The 17,357-nt window shown below is 35.8% G+C and overlaps 1 protein-coding gene across 1 annotated transcript; it reads right to left on the reverse strand.

The window, feature by feature from the left end:
- Window positions 1–4,611: 4,611 nt before the first annotated feature.
- On the reverse strand, window positions 4,612–5,702 carry LOC129657747 (mitochondrial import receptor subunit TOM20 homolog). Its single transcript, XM_055588217.1, has one exon. It carries the CDS (start codon window positions 5,564–5,566, stop codon window positions 5,129–5,131), a length of 438 nt encoding a protein of 145 aa, XP_055444192.1. The 5' UTR covers window positions 5,567–5,702; the 3' UTR covers window positions 4,612–5,128.
- Window positions 5,703–17,357: the final 11,655 nt, after the last annotated feature.

Raw genomic sequence — 17,357 nt, forward strand, 5'->3', positions numbered from 1 at the left:
GGCATGGAAGAAGTGCTTAAAGTTCCAAAAAAATCCATTAATAGTAGGAGAGAAATATAAATTCACTTTGGTAAAGCAAGATTTTATTTTTCTGAAGATAAGAAAACACATGAGGAGAGAGAAATGTATCACATTTTCAGAGGAAGAGAGAAAAACTATATGTCTAGAAGAGCAAGAGCTGGAGAAGGCAATGGCACCCCACTCCAGTACTCTTGCCTGGAAAATCCCATGGACAGAGGAGACTGGTAGGCTGCAGTCCATGGGGTGGCTAAGAGTCGGACACGACTGAGCGACTTCACTTTCTCTTTTCACTTTCATGCATTGGAGAAGGAAATGGCAACCCACTCCAGTGTTCTTACCTGGAGAATCCCAGGGACGGTGGAGCCTGGTGGGCTGCCGTCTATGGGGTTACACAGAGTCGGACACGACTGAAGTGACTTAGCATAGCATAGCATAGAAGAGCAAGAGAGCTGGGTGAAGGAGCAAAGCATAAAAAGGACTCAGTACTAAGTGATCTTAGATTCTGTACCCTGTCTTTAGCCAATATTATATTATCTTTCAGTTCAGTTCAATCCCTCAGTCGTGTCCGACTCTTTGCGACCCCATGAATTGCAGCACTCCAGGCCTCCCTGTCCATCACCAACTCCCGAAGTTCACTCAGACTCACATCCATTGAGTCAGTGATGCCATCCAGCCATCTCATCCTCTGTTGTCCCCTCTTCTCCTGCCCCCAATCCCTCCCAGCATCAGAGTCTTTTCCAATGAGTCAACTTCGCATGAGGTGGCCAAAGTACTGGAGTTTCAGCTTTAGCATCATTCCTTCCAAAGAAATCCCAGAGCTGATCTCCTTCAGAATGGACTGGTTGGATCTCCTTGCAATCCAAGGGACTCTCAAGAGTCTTCTCCAACACCACAGTTAAAAAGCATCAGTTCTTCGGTGCTCTGCTTTCTTCACAGTCCAACTCTCACATCCATACACGACCATTGACTAGACTAGCATACATAGCCTTGACTAGACGGAACTTTGTTGGCAAAGTAATGGCTCTGCTTTTCAATATGCTATCTAGGTTGGTCAAAACTTTCCTTCCAAGGAGTAAGTGTCTTTTAATTTCATGGCTGCAGTCACCATCTGCAGTGATTTTGGAGCCCAAAAAAATAAAGTCTGACACTGTTTCCCCATCATATTATCTTTAGGTTTTGCAAATCTGATTAGATAATTTACTGTAGAGCAGGAGACAATGTGGATAAGCCTTAATCCAATGGGCACAGAACTGAGCAGATCCTATTGATACTTTCCTTGGTGCTAGTGGTAAAGTATCGGCCTGCCAATGTAGGAGACACAAGAGACAGGGCTTCAATCCCTAGGTCAGGAAGATTCCCTGGAGTAGGAAATGGCAACCCACTCCAGTACTCTTGCCTGGAAAATTCCATGGGCAAAGGAGTCTGGCAGGCTAGAGTCCATGAGACTGTAGAGAGTCAGACACTGCTGAGCGCACACACACACACTCTATTTAAGACACTGTGGGTCATTATATACTTAAGATTATTGTTTTCATTGTAAACTCCCTATTTTCACTGATTTCTACTGTTCATCACCTTATTAAAGTGTTAAAACTAAAGCAAATTCTTAATTAGCTTTTCTTCAACTGCCACTAATATTGCATTTAAACCTTAATTTTATGTTCCAAAATTGACAGAACAAAATGATCAAGCCTTCTGGGATTTATGCTATGTTTTTTACTCTATAAAATTACTCTGTCACTTAAGTATAAATAAAATACTTGATAACTGAAGGAAGAGATGTTTTACTAAGCAAAGTAAAATGGCAGCAGCATTTATAGTGCTCTACATATTAAACTATAATGTTATGTCACCAGTCTATAGATTACCTATTCTGAAACTGTCATACACATATATTCATCTGGAAGCTTTGAGTAAAAGAACATTTCCACTTGATCATGGCATATAAACCACAGACACATACAAAACACTACTGGAATAGAAATTTGAGTTCAGTAATCCACAATTAGGGCTTCCCAGGTGGTGCTAGTGATAAAGAACCCACCTGCCAATGCAGGAGACATAAGAGACATGGGTTCAGTTTCTGGGTTGGAAAGATCCCCTGGAGGAGGGCATGGCAACCCACTCCAGTATTCTTGCCTGGGGAACCACATGGACAGAGGGGCTTGGTGGGCTACAGTCCATAGGGTCACAAAGAGTGGGACATGACTGAGTCAACTTAACACACACACAGTGCACAACGCTTGAGGCTGAAACATCCTATACCTGTTCTGTAGTGCATTAATCATTATTATATGATGGACTTATGTTTGATGTATTTAGTTTGATGATTTCACAAATGCAATATGAATTTGAGAATCAGAGATTTGGAGAGTCCATAAAGTCTGTGTCTTTTTATAACAAGTATAGTAGGTTTAAAATGTTAACCTAAGAAGACTTTTTACTGAATACATACACATGTATATTCAGAATTTGCATATATAAAATATAATTTACACAATTATTTATATATACATATAAATAAGCCAATTAGTAAAATACCTTTACCTATAAATCATAATGGTCATTTTGAGTACTAAGTATATGAACTATGTGAAAAGAATTTAAGTGGTAATCCATGATTTCAAGACAGCAGTTTGGAGTAATTAATAAAATATGATAGATTTATAAAAAGATGTATTACTTGAACTTAAAACCTCTCATAATTAAGGGGTGACCATTTGAAACTTGTAATTAGCCTTGCTGAAGTTTTTCTTGCCCTTGCTGCCTTCTCAGAAAATCCTTAAAAATTTCTGTGAAAGTTCTTAGATTTAATTTCCTTTGTATAGTTGGCTACTGCTCAATAAACAAAACAAAACCAAAAAGAAGGAGCAACTCCATATGGAACTCCTTAGATCATATGATGCATTAATAACTGATACATTCATAACTAATTCAAAGGTTCACTATTTCCCATGATTACCCTTTAAGCTGATAATTTAAACAAAGAACTGAGTTCACATTGTTCTTTTAATGAAACACAACTCAGAAAACTCCACTGTTGTCATTTAAGACAAAATGCTAAGTTAGTTTTTATTTTTTAATCAATAAAATAAATTTCAAAACTTAAAAGCAATGGTATAATTTTTCTTCACATTTCTTTATTATTTTAAAAATAACCATGTTTTAATTTGAGCACTGAACAAAAATAAGTGCTCTGAAGATGTTGAAAGCTTGAGTATCTGGGATCAATTTTATAAATATCTAAATTCAATTAATTTATACTTCAACAAATTTTTTAAATGTGTACTTAAATTATATTGATACAGTCTCATATCTTGGGTAAGCAAATTGTTGATAAAGATTCATAATGGGGCAGTGACAGTTTGGCTGCTAAATGAAAACTTAATTGGAGAAAGTATTTAGGCTAGAAGAGGATGAGGAAGAGAGGAAAAAGTAAAGGAGGAAAGAAAGGCCAAAAGCTACCAAAACAATAACAAAATTTAATTTGATTAATAAAAAGACTATTCCTAAGGGGAGCTAAAAGAAAAAGAGCTGGAAAGAGCTGGCAGAGTTAGAAAAAGTGTCCACAACCATTCACTTTATAATTTCAAACAAATCTTCATTAGTGAACATATTTAATTCCTTATAAAGCCACTGACAAGTTTGCTTTAACAGCATTTACAAATTAGACATTCGAACAGTGTAGGTTATTACATATTTCCATTATATCTTTAGGCTGACATTCTTTCTGTGACACATTTTCAAACAGAAAAAAATATTGAAAACTTAATCCTAAATATAAATGTCTCCATTGTACATTTAATAGTTTAAATAAGTAAGGTACAACACAAAAATAACTACTATTATTACAGAGGTAGCATTAATTTGCCTTCTGCTCATCTGTTGCTATTTTCCAAAAATGCCTTATTTATTTTTTTCTTATCTCCAATGATAATTTTTTTTTTTTTTTAAGTACCAAGGATCTTTATTCTTAGGTATGATATTTAATCTGTGGCTGCAGATAATATGTCACTATTTAGAGAATAAAAGGTCCCATTATCTTCATTCAAGTCTTCAGCCACAAAGTTACACCTTATTCTCATACAAGATAAGGGTTGGTAGGGGATTAAGGAGGTACACTGAGGATAAAAGCGAAAGGGAACAAACACTTTTACAAGCATAGCGTCCCAGTTACCGTGAAGGTTACGTTTCAGGTTAATTTACAAAAGTAGTGACAGAACCATGATTTCAGTGAAAATCAACACGTTATACCTTTTAAAAAACCAGAAATACGTCAGGCAAGCATGCGAAATTCAGAGTATAAAAAAACGCAAGGGCTGGCTGCCCAAACAGGTATTTCCCTCAGAAAGAGGGATTTGAGAATGCTGCACAGAACCAAAGGAATTAGAAGCTGAATTAGCACACCCATTTCCTCAGTTTATATATGAGGCAAGTGGGCAGACATTAACTGGTAAAGCTTACTCAGCCAGATTAAGAATGTACAGACATCCAATTCCTGGTGCTATCCGCAACTACATGTATCTAAAATACAAGGAGGTAAATATCCAGAATACATCAAACCCACTGATTTAAAGAAAACACTTCAAGGGAGGGGGTGAAGTTGTTATTATAGCATAGCAGCACATTACACATATTTAAGAGATTAAATGGAAAGAAATAATCTCTTAATGCTCAGTTTTGATCAACACAAGTTTCCAGCCAACTTTCTGATGTAGAGCAAAACAAGTATATTCTTCAGTTTTCTTTTACATTTTTTGGGGCCTATCTTTCAAAACTGAGCACCGGGTATTTTTAATGGAAGTAATGGGATGTTATACATACACTCTAATCACATATTTTAAGAATAAACAAAATGCATATTTCAGTAATTCATAGTGTATTTATAAAATGAAAAGCTCTCTATCAAAATACACTTTCCACTGGGAAAAATAAATAAAACAGACAAATGGATCTACACAAAGTAAAAATTAACTTTGGTAGACTTCACTGTGGAGGACAGTCCATAACAAGCTTATCTGCCCTTACTCCCCCAGAGCCGATCATCTTCTGAGTTAAGATTTTAAAAATATGTTTTAATTGAGATCATTATGTTGACATTTGTTTCTCATTCCACATCATCTTCAGCCAAGCTTTGAGCACTTACAATTCTCTGACTAATTGTTGGGAGCTTAGTCAGAAGCATCTGGAACACTGGTGATGGAAGAGTTTGTTGCAACACGTGCAGCAACTGCTGCGGCTGTCCACACACAGCAATCGCATTTGTCAGATGGTCCACACCCTTCTCATATTCACCTTGAGCTAGTAATTCTTCACCAAGCTGTATTTCTTCTAGAAAGAATTTCTGAACGGCTTCAGCATCTTTAAGGTCAGGTAACTTGGAAAGCCCAGCTCTCTCCTTGGCAAGCTTCTGTTTCTTTCTTCGTTCTCGCAGCCTGTTCTTGAAGTTGGGGTCACTCCGTCTCTTGCGGTCGAAGTAAATGCAGTAACCAATGAAAAGAGCCCCGCACACGCCGGCGGCGATGGCGCTGTTCCGGCCCACCATCTTCTCTCCACCGAGGAGCCGGGTCGGCTGCGGCGGGGCCCGCAAAGAAGCCGTTGACCGCGAAGCCTTGGATCCGAGTGCGCGGCTCAGTCCAGACGCCCGCCGCTCGCCGCGAGGGACGCGGAAAGCTCCAATGATAATTTTTTAAATTCATTGTCTTAGTCATTTCTCCTTTAAATGGAAATCTCTATTTTCTCTATTTTAATTGTTTTCTCTTCCTATAATCTTTGTACTTATTATTCAACATAGTCTTATGTTTTACTTTCTTTTTCAACTAAGTATATCTTCTTATTTTTTTAGAAAAAACTTATTTACTAGTATTGTACATCAAAAAGTGCTTATTAAGGACAGTATTAGGAGTGCCTGTGGAACTACTGGGGGTATAAACTGTGTTGTTTACCTTTAAGAAGTTGATAGTCTAGGTTGAGATGCAAATATCATTTAGAAGTGTTGAAACGAATACAAACTTGTTGAGTCTAGTTGATTAAATAAGCTTAGAGTGTCAGGGAGAATTCAGTTATTCAGTTGAATTTCCAAGGTTATATATGTTTTCTATTTGTTTATTTGTTTTTAACAAGAGGCCTGAATTCAAGAGGGAGTATATGGGGAATATTTTTTAAGCCAGTTACGCTTATGTAGAGTTTATCAATCAAAAGATACTATGCCACACTGATGAAACAAGTAAACTCTAAATCTCAGTGGATTGCAACAACTATTGGTTGTTTTGTTTGTTTTGTTTCCTTACTTATGCTAAGTATCCATCCATTAATGCCATTCTCCCACCAAAACCAACCTGAGGGATCACCTCTGTCTAGAACACTGACAGTCTCTTACAGAAAGGAAAAAGACATGACTAACTACAAGTTGGCTCTCAAATCTTCTGTCCAAATGACACATTGACGAGAGCAAGTAATACAGCCATTTCTGATGTGAATGGCACAGAGTAGAATAACCGTCCCAGAACTAGATGTTTAACATTGTAAAAAAAGTAAACTATCACAAAGAGCTCTAACCTTTAGCTTGTAATGTTAATTTAAGCTCTCAGGTAAAAATTTTTTCACATTGACTACACTTGAAACAGTTGTCTTACATACACGTTTTATTAGCCAAGTTAAGAAAGGGCGAAGGTATATGTGGTTATTTTTATTACCAGGTTTTAACACAATGACTAAAACCCAGGCTTAATTCATGACAATTGAACAAAGAAATAATCACAACTGGAGCATTTGGTCACCCCATGGTGGAATATTTTTACATGGTACAAGACGTCTTCCAGTAATTATTTTCCCTAAGTGTCAATTTCTGTGTAGGGCAGAATTCTTTATAAAGAAATCCAGACTCTTATCATTGGTCTTACATCAATTTACTGTGACATCCATAGATTATATATATAATCAAAGATGTAATTATTTTATTTGTATTGCTATTTACTTGTATATTGCCTGGATCTTCCTGAGACTCAAAGTTTCATCAAGGTAGAGACTCTTAGAGGGTTTGGTAGGTAGAGGATGCTTAGTAACTGCATAACAGAGGTATTTCAGAAGCCTTAAAGAGGCTCTGAAATAATGTTCATGACATTAGTTAATGATCATTATATCAAAGGTCTTCTGGGTTTCAGTTGTGTAGATAACTATATTATTCAGTGATTAAAAAAACAAAACAAAACAAAACATGCAAGTGATTCTGGGTCCAAGAGGATAATGCTGTTATAGTGTGTAAAGTTATATGATGTCATTCTTGCAAGAATTTGTTATTTTGTAGAAAAAGAAATCACTGTCTTATAACCTGCTTCTTAAAGAGATTCTGAAAAGTTGTTGATTTCCTCTACTACTCCTTCCTCCAGGTGGGCCCAACTCTTGAAGGTCATGATTAAGAGGAGAGTGGGCAAGCTAAGTAGTAACTGACAATCCTTAAAAGGCACAGGAAAATAAGTCTTGTCTTAAATCATGGACCCTTCCAAATGGTAGCATTAAATAAGAGAATAAATGATGCATTGTGAATTTGTAACTATAAGATTCATATATTAATTCGGGGGGGGGGGGTGGGTGTCGGCAATCCCAGGTAATGTAGCTTGCAATTCACCTTCTTTTTTAAAACAGAAATCATATTCTTCCCTGGTGTGACATCATGCTTTGTCTTCACTTCCATCTACTATCTGGTAGAACTAATTAAACAAAGTAAAAAAATTTTTTAAATTTTCATTTACAGGTAATTTTCTTCATTACAACTCTGTGTGAGTTTGAAGTGGCTCCTATGGTAGTAAGTGACTTACCTGTGTTTAATCATATGAAGATTTTTATTTCTTTTCCTATTCTGCCATGAGAGTTCTCCCTTTAGAGGTTAAAATGTTGTAAACTCTCCTTTGGTCTACCTGTTTTCTATCTCTGCTTTTAAGATCTGTCTTGCTTGCTCTTGCTCTCCCCATCCCCCACTCCCACTCCCCACTCCTTAAAATCTCTGGATGATGAGTAATTCTTCTAAATTTACTAACTGAGTTCCTTTTATTCTACTCTCCCACCTGGCTACACTTCCCTCATTCTGTACCAGAACTTCTATCCTCTGTATTCATGCTTTAACAATACCTATGTTCAATCTTTGCTTTTATTTTAATAGGCCTTCCCTAGTTTTTTGTTGTTGTTTACCTCCTTTTATTAAAAAAAGCCCATTAATGATTTTTGTTTCTTGTCTGTGATAAAAGCTAATGAATAATATCCATTATTTTGAAAACATTGTAAGTCGGTGTATAAATCTTATAGTTAGAGACTCTCAATGAATCATCTATCCTACCCTTTAACATGGCCATTTAGAAAAATCTACTCTGTAGGAAAGGATCATTCTCCTGCTGCTTTGTATAAGATTTTGGCTGCAGCTTAGGTGATCCTTTCTGTCCTTATTTGGAAAATTGGTTATAAAATATCAACAGCCACAAGTTCATCTTGTAAAGAATGGCTTTTTCTTTACCAGGCCTACAAGTATTATCTTTTGATCATATTTTACAGCTTTGTCCTACTTCTTTGTTCTGTTGTTCTAAGTGTTGTCATGTTTCATTACCAAATTCCAAATTTATTAATAATTGGTAAGCCATCCTTTTTAAAGTATTTTCATCATTAACTACCAGACTCCCTGTGATCTGATAGGGTAAATTCTTAAATTTTTAATGCATTTGAAGTCACCATACAGTATCAAAATAAAATTATGATTAGGTGAAGAGTCTGTCATATTAACAAGAACAAAAGTACTTTGAAATTTATTGCTTGTCTAATTGAAATTTCCCATGATTTTATAGTCTTGTGTAATCTTCCTTTTGCCATATCTCCAATTTAAATTCTATTAGGAATTAGGTCAGGAATTCTGTTAGGTCAGAGTCAATTTAGTCTTCTCTCAAGTGGGAAGTCAAAAGTGGAATAAGTCCATCCTAAAAGAATTAATTCTATACTCGACTAAAGAGCAGGATGCTTCCATGTGTCATTTTGCCTCTTGCATATATTTTCTCTTTTAGAGTAAATGGGGTTGTGCTGTTTAGAAAACTACTCCAACCTAATTAGAGAAACTGCCTCTGGGGGTAGCCCGACAGGGACTAGAATTATAATCACACATCTTGTATAGTTGAGCTCAGATTCTGATGGCTTCTTGTCTCAATTTTATAAAGCTTGGCTGAGGTTTACTGGATGCCAGAATTGTCTAATAAGATTTGATCCCTCACAGTCCTTAATCAGAGCTTTCCAGGTGGCACTAGTGGTAAAGGACCCACCTGCTGATGCAGGAGATGTAAGAGGCACAGGTTTGATCCCTGGTTCAGGAAGATCCCCTGAAGAAGGAAATGGCAATCTGCTCCAGTTGTCTTGCCTAGAAAATTTCATGAACAGAGGAGGCTAGCAGGCTATGATCCATCTTATCTTATCCATGTGACATCTTGAAACAGAGCAGGATCCTAAGGACCTTGCTTCCCCTCAACCCCACTCCATGTCCTGTGCCTGCCTTTCATCTGTGGAAAACTTTAGTCAAAGAATAAGTTTAATCAGATAAATGAGAAATGCAGAAACAAACAAAAACAGACAAAGGAGAATGAATAATAATAATGTAGTCATTAAGCATAGTCAAGGACCTTTAGTTCTTTCTCAAGGGCTATAGGTAATATTCTGAGCCACATCCTGTGAGCTGTCTTATAGGTACTAAAAAACCAGGGTAAAGAAGTTACTTACATTATGACCAGACTGTATCCATGACATAAGCTGCCACAATACTGAGAATTAACCTCATCGAAATGCGAACAAATACAACTTGGAACTGAAGATTAACTGTACCTCAAACAAATGAGATGACACTGGTCAGACCACTGATAACCAATTTGAAGATGACTGTCACAGCTGACAGTACTGTTTCCTGCATATAGCCCCCTCCTTCTGTCTATAAAAACTCTTGCCCCATTGGTTGCCAGTGTGGAGAGAGTAGGTCTTTGGACAGATACACACACCCCTCTCCACCCCCACCCCCAGTTGCTGGCATCTGAAATAAAGCAAACTTTCCTTTCCAGCAACCTGGCCTATTTATTGGCTTCTGAGCAGCAAGCAGTCGGACCCCTCCTCTGTCAGTAACAATCCTGCAGTATTTTCAAACTCTGTTCCAGATGCGGAATCTCTAACAATTTTTGTGTTTTGGGGAGACAATTTATATTGGCCTGTTATGTTTCTGCCCTTATTATTTGTCCTATCCTATCTGTTGAAGGACTTTTGTGTACTGAACAGACTTGGAAGATGGTATCTTCCTTCAGGTCAAAGTGCAAGCATGTTTTCTTCTCTTCTAATACAACTCATGGTGTTACAGATATTCTCTGCCTTTTCTGTGTCTTCATGTGGAAATTAGGGCTCAGAGAACTCTCTCTCTCTCTGTTTTTCTCTCTCAAACACACACACGCACACACACACACACACACACACACTGCTAGGACTCCAGCTATTGCTGTGAATAAGAAATTGTCTTTTATTTCAAAATCAGGAGACTGTGATTTTTATCAGCACCTGTGAAACCATTACTGACTCATTTTTTAGCTTGCAATTAAGTGAAAATAACTCTCAGACCCTTTACAGTTTGGGATAGTGTTATCAACCTCTAAACATATGACCAAACACAATTAAACTGGAGCAATGGTCACAGAGAGCTGCACCTGTGGAAATACTGTGCATTCATCAGTTACAGACAAGATAAAGGGTCTGGTCTACATTTTTTTCTGTTGGACTCAATTCCCAACCTCATACTGTTGTTCAAAGCATTTTGAGACAAATGTCCATATCATTCAGGAAATTTCTGTTTAATGATTCCAAATAAAACAAAGGAAGCTTAAAGGAGAGGAAAAGATGCTAGCCATAAATACAAAATCATACCAGAATAGATAATTTCATCCATTAACTATTTATTCTCTTGTTTATTTGTCCATTAACGAATTCCAAAACTTTTTACTGAATTTTCTGTTATAAGGCAGAATCTTGGCTAAAAACTGAATATTAAATAACAAACAAGATAAGCTTCTTCTTTCCTTGAGATTAAAATTTCTTTACATGGGTATCATTACACAGAAAAAGTATATATACCTATAGAGACGTGTGGGTGTGTGTATGTATGTGTATGTGCTCAGTCATGTCCAACTCTTTGCACCCCATGGACTGTGGTTCACCAGGCTCCTCTGTCCATGGGATTTCCCAGGCAAAATATTGGAGTGGGTATACTGCTTGTTTCAAAAAATATACAATGCATGCAGTTCTCTTAAACAGAACATTCAAGAAAATTTTATTTTTTTCTTTTTAAAAATTTCTTTATTTTTAATTGAAGAATTGGTTTACAATATTGTGTTGGTTTCTGCCATACATCGGCATGAATCAGTCATAAGTATACATATTTCCCCTTCCTCTTGAATCTTCTTCCCACCTCCAACCCCTTTAGGTTGTCACAGAGCACCACTTTGAACTTCCTGAGTCATACAACTAATTCTCACTGGCTATTTTACATATGGTAGTGTATATGTTTCCTTGCTACTCTCTCCATTTGTCCCATCCTCTCCTTCCTTCCTGCATCCCCTGTGTCCATAAGTCTGTTCTCTATGTCTGCATCTTCATTGTTGCCCTGCAAATAGATTCATCAGTACAATATTTCTAGATTTCATGTATATGCATTAATATATGATATGTTTTTCTCTTTCTGACTTATTTCACTCTGTATAATAGGCTCTAAGTTCATTCACCTCATTAGAACTGACTCAAATGCATTCCTTTTTATGGCTGAGTAATATTCCATTGTACACATGTGCCACAGTGCCATTTAAATAGGTGAATTCCATTGTACTATAAGTTATGTGTGTTTTGGGGTGTATGGTGATGACAACTGTTTCTTCTTAGCCCAGCATTGTAGTAATTAGAATGTATTTTCTGATAGAAACAATATTTTAATTAATTAGTATTTTCCTGGAAAAACCAAGTTCGTGGATGATACATGTGCAGAACAGAGCATTGTTTTATCTCCCTCTTCTGCTGGTGTTGCTATGCTCATGGCATGGTAGGGAGAGTCTCTATCATGTTTTGTGGTATTTTCCAAAGTGTGGGGATCAAATAACTTGCTTCAAAACCACCTGGAGTGACTGGGGAAATGCACATTCCTGAGCTCCATCCCAGACTCACTGAATCTCTGTTGTGTATGCTTGGAATCTGCATTTTAACAAGTATTTCAGGGGATTGTTCTGTATACCGTGGTTTGATAACTTAGTGCTCTAGGACAGTGTTCTTCCAACGAAGGTGTACGTATTGTAAAATGGCCCAGGGAATACAGAAAACAAGCTAGAACTTTCTATTTAGATTTATTTTATCTCACTATTTTAATAGTGTTCACAATGTATTAAAACAATAGTACATGAATATGTTTATTAACAAAGATATACATAAATCCCAGACATTTCTTTTTTTTACCTGGTAGAGTGCAAAGTAACCAAACCAAATTGCAAATCAAAACAAACCAACCTGGACATTATCAGTTCAGGGAATTCATTTTTTAGTTCACTTGTTCAGTTCAGTCGCTCAGTCATGTCCGACTCTTGGTGACCCCATGAATTGCAGCATGCCAGGCCTCTCTGTCCATCACCAACTCCCAGAGTTCACCCAAACTCATGTCCAGTGTGTCGGTGATGCCATCCAGCTATCTCATCCTCTGTTGTCCCCTTCTCTTCCTACCCCCAATCCCTCCCAGCATCAGAGTCTTTTCCAATGAGTCAACTCTTCGCATGAGGTGGCCAAGTATTGGAGTTTCAGCTTTAGCATCATCCCTTCCAAAGAACGCCCAAGAAAATTTTCAGCTCTTTTAGTGGACTTAAATTACTTGCCTCACAGAATGCTTTTTTGAATAACTTTGCAGGCATGCATGCTAAGTCACTTCAGTCCTGTCCTACTCTCTGTGACTCTGTGGATTATAGCCACCAGGCTCCTCTGTCTTTGGAATTATCCAGGTAAGAATCCTGGAGTGGGTTGCCATTTCCTTCTCCAGGGAACCTTTCTGACCCAAGGATCAAACCCACATCTCCTGCATTGTTAAACACCTAAGGTCCTCTGCTCTGCCATCTGAGTTATCAAAGGAGTTGTGGGTGTGTGTATATATATATACACACATATATATGTATATATACATCTGTATCTATCTCTCCAATAATTGCACTAAGTTCTGTGAAGAAAACAAATTGAACATTCTGAAGAAATACTTCTTTGTATATGTTGAGTAACCAACTTTACACTGAATGATCTTGGGTTTAGATGCATTGGATGTGAATGAATTACTCCAATGAATCACTTAAGAGGAAAATTAAATTGCAATCTTTCTGCAGTTGATAACAATAGGATATTTAAAAGTAAAATTTTGTTTGTTTCTGTGTCTTGACCTGTTTATATGTGTATATGATTTTAATGTTTGTGTCTCCCCAAAATTCACATGTTGAAATTTTGAAATCTAACCCCCAAAGTGATCGTACTAAAAAGAGAGACTTTGAGGAGATGAGTAGGCCATGAAGATAGAGCCCTCATGGATAGGATCAGTGTCCGAAAGCAACCCCAGAGGGTTCCCACACTACTGCTGCATGAGGACATCATGAGAAGACAGCCATGTATAAGGAAGCGTGCTCTCACCAGAAACCAAATATACCTATACTTTGACCTTGAAATTGCTAGTCTCAGTCTTGTGAGAAACATATTTCTGTGTTTCTAAGCCCCTTAATCTGTGATATTTGTATTATAGCTGGTTGAATTTACTAGAATAATATGGTTGAGAATGAAAGCAGTGAGGTTACAATTTCAGTGAAGAGAATAGGCACAGTATTTTTCTTAGAGAAAAGATGCTCCTTTGTCCATTAAATCTTAGTATAGTATATGTTTCTTGAAGCAAGAACCACATCTGACTTCTCCTGGTGTTCTCCACAAAGCCCAGAACAGTACCTTACATAGAGAAGGTACTTTACATATCCTTTAGAAGATACATATTTCTTTCAAATCTTATATAAAGATTACTTAGATCCACTTTACCTTTTGCAGACTATTTGAAATATGTTAAGAAAAGAATGTTTTATCTGAATAAATTCAGTATTATATTATTTCAATAATGATAAGCTCCCTGACTCATTTGTTGATTAAGTGGGACTCACTGCAAGAACACTAAAGCTTGTAATATAATTGTTTTGAATAAATCACCAAACTAATGTATTATAATTTCTGGAAAAATAATTTTTCAAGTTGGTTTAATCCTGCTCTTAGGTTATCTTTATGATATTTTTATTAAATAAAGTAGACAAAATAAAAATCGTGAAGTATTGACTATTTTTATTATTTGCTTTGCTGTTTCTCTATGGCACTGGCAAAACTGTTTTACAAGAAGATATATTTTCTAGTTGCTAGATTTGTTACTTTTGAAAAATTTTCAAAATATAAAAAATTGAATATTGGTTGACTATTAAACTACTGATCTACACATATAAAAATAAAATATTTAAAGAGTGTGAGCTGAGCATTTCTATTATTCACTTATGCTTTGCCATGTCGTATTTGTTTTACAATGTAATTAATAAAGATTCTATGTAAATTAATATCACAACCACTTCTACTTCATCAGTAGGTTCATTACAGATCGTGAATGATTTCTGTTCATTGCTATATTGTGATCAAAAGATTGTCTGCCATAGTCCCATTTGGAGCAGGTAGATGTTTAAACTACAGTTCTCTTGTTGATTCGCTGGTCTCTGATCACTGTGTCTGAAAGATGGTATTTACTGCATTGGGTATAACTATTAAAAAGTTATTAATGTCTGATATACTGTGATGAAATGGGAGAGTTAATTGACAACTTGTTAATTAAATCAGAACAAAGACAGTCCCTTTGGATTTATTCTTTATTAGGAATTTTAGAAAAAATAAAATCTTGAGATTGTTTTGTGTAATCTTTATCATATACCTCAACACCTAAATTTCCAAGTAAAAAAGAATTACCAAAATGAGTTTAACACATAATAATTTTAAGAAATATTTTTAGATCTACTATGTTGTGTTAACTTGAGAAGTATGGGAAGGTATTTTTCCTAGCATTTCCCACTTTCTACATGCACTTGCTGATGTCATATTTTTCCTACTCTACTTATAATGATTGTTATATCCTTTATTATTAATAACAAGCAATTAAACTTCACAATATTACTCCTCTTTGGGGAGTATATTATTTTATCAAGAATCCATAATCAGAAATATCAGTCATTGTTCTTTGGAAAGTGAAATATTAATGTCACTGAAATCTCAACACAGTTTATCTGTTATCTTAATGAATGCTGATATCTCTGAACTGAAGATGTATAATTCACTTTACAGTTTACTTTGAATTGAAAATAAGATCTTATTGAACTGTAGTCATTCCAATGTATTTTAGGTTTCCCATGTAATATAATTTATTTATAGAAACTATGGTATACTTGAACATCACTTTTTCTGTTGCATTTATGCTAAAGCTTCAATGATTCAAAGAGGTCAGATCTAAAAAGCAACACTTTTTGCAATTTCCTTTTCCTAGGATGGATGGATATTCAATTTTAGTAATATTATCCCACAGTATTCAAATAACAGCATCAATTTAAAACATAGTTATTACTCCTTAAAAATCAAGTACTAAAATATACAAACAACAAAATCTTTGTCAAATTGTAAATGAAATGAACCCACACAAACTGTTCTTGAAACTTTCTAACCTAAGGAATTTGATATCATCGCCTCAGGTTATTAGATTTAGGGACTGCAATGTACTTCCTAGGAGAGAATAAGGTAGAATCAGCCACTTTTTGCCTAAGGCTGACCTAATAGTGCTCCTGGCATTTTCTTGTTTGTTTTTTCAAAACACTTCACTGGGTATTATACAGGAATGAAGTTTGGAAATCTATATAAATTAAGAATGATCTTTTGATAAATTTGTCTTTTGCTACATCAAATTAATCTAGCTGGACAGAATGTCATTAAATTAAAGACTATGTTAGAAATGATACGAAGTAATGCCATTTAGAGTAGCTTCACTTTGAATCATGGGTTATTGGCCCAGGAGTAGCTAGGCACTTGAGAGAAAACATAAATCATTGCTTCCTTTTTTCGAGAAAGTCTTGATATTAAAAAAACGTCAGCTGAGATACATGGTGTGTTTAATGCAAAGCGATTTACACTTTTGTATAAGCTCTTTATCTCCTTGTGAATCATGACAAATATTTCATGAATCATTATTAATTTTCATATTTTGCTACATTATCATAAAATACATTCATAGATTGGCAGCTAAACCTCTAGGATGTTACAATTGAGATGAAATACCATGCATTTTATTTTAATTCCCTTTAAAATGGGCTTCCCAGGCAACTCAGTGGTAAAGAATTTGCTGGCCAGTACAGGAGGAGTAAGAGATATGTGTTGGAGTCCTAGGTTGGGAAAATCCCCTGGAGGAGAAAATGGCAACCTACTGCAGTACTCTTGCCTGGAAAATTCTAGGGCTGAAGAGCCTGGAGGGCTATAGTCCATGAGGTAGCAAAGAGACAGGCGCAACTGGGCACACATGCAAATATCCATTAGGATGAATATATACAATTTAGTAAGACAGGGAAGAAGAAAAAGTTAACTTTGGATATAAGTCCCTGTTTTAAAAAAGTGCTTGCCAATCTAAATTATAGAACTTGATTGGTGACTAAATACTTTTTACATGAGCAACTTGATGTGATGCAAACAGGATAATTTATATAGAGATTAATTTTTTTAATGATTCTTGATTATTTTGCCTAGCAATGCAGAGAAGACTGACTAATTTTAAGTCAACTCTCATGATAATTTGCTGTTACAAATGTAAGGGTAATTTCCATAGTTATATACATATATTTATATTTAGATTGTTTAAAATGTTCTCAATCTATTTAATGTATATTTATCATACAAATATATTTAATATATAAATTCCTTGTATACATTATCTTGAAAATTAAAATGACATTGTAGATGGTTACTAGATGCAACATTTCCCATTTCTGCTTACTATGTAAACTGTGTTGAATAACAAAATCCCCCTTTATAATAAATCTATTCTTTGTTGGAATGGATGGTAATATTCTTCTTATTTCAAAATATGGAGTTAGTCTATGAGTGTACCTGAATATTTTTGCCAATTGGCTGCATGGTTTCGAACTAAAGGAACTCAGAACATTACACATAAAAATAATGTGGTATGATGACTCATGATGGCAAGTTATACATACATT

This window comes from Bubalus kerabau, chromosome 7, assembly GCF_029407905.1.
Source record: "Bubalus kerabau isolate K-KA32 ecotype Philippines breed swamp buffalo chromosome 7, PCC_UOA_SB_1v2, whole genome shotgun sequence".
Taxonomy (NCBI): domain Eukaryota; kingdom Metazoa; phylum Chordata; class Mammalia; order Artiodactyla; family Bovidae; genus Bubalus; species Bubalus kerabau.

Excerpts from the sequence above, each read along its gene's own strand:
- LOC129657747 (XM_055588217.1), bottom strand. The coding sequence starts at position 5,566 with ATGGTGGGCCGGAACAGCGCCATCGCCGCCGGCGTGTGCGGGGCTCTT.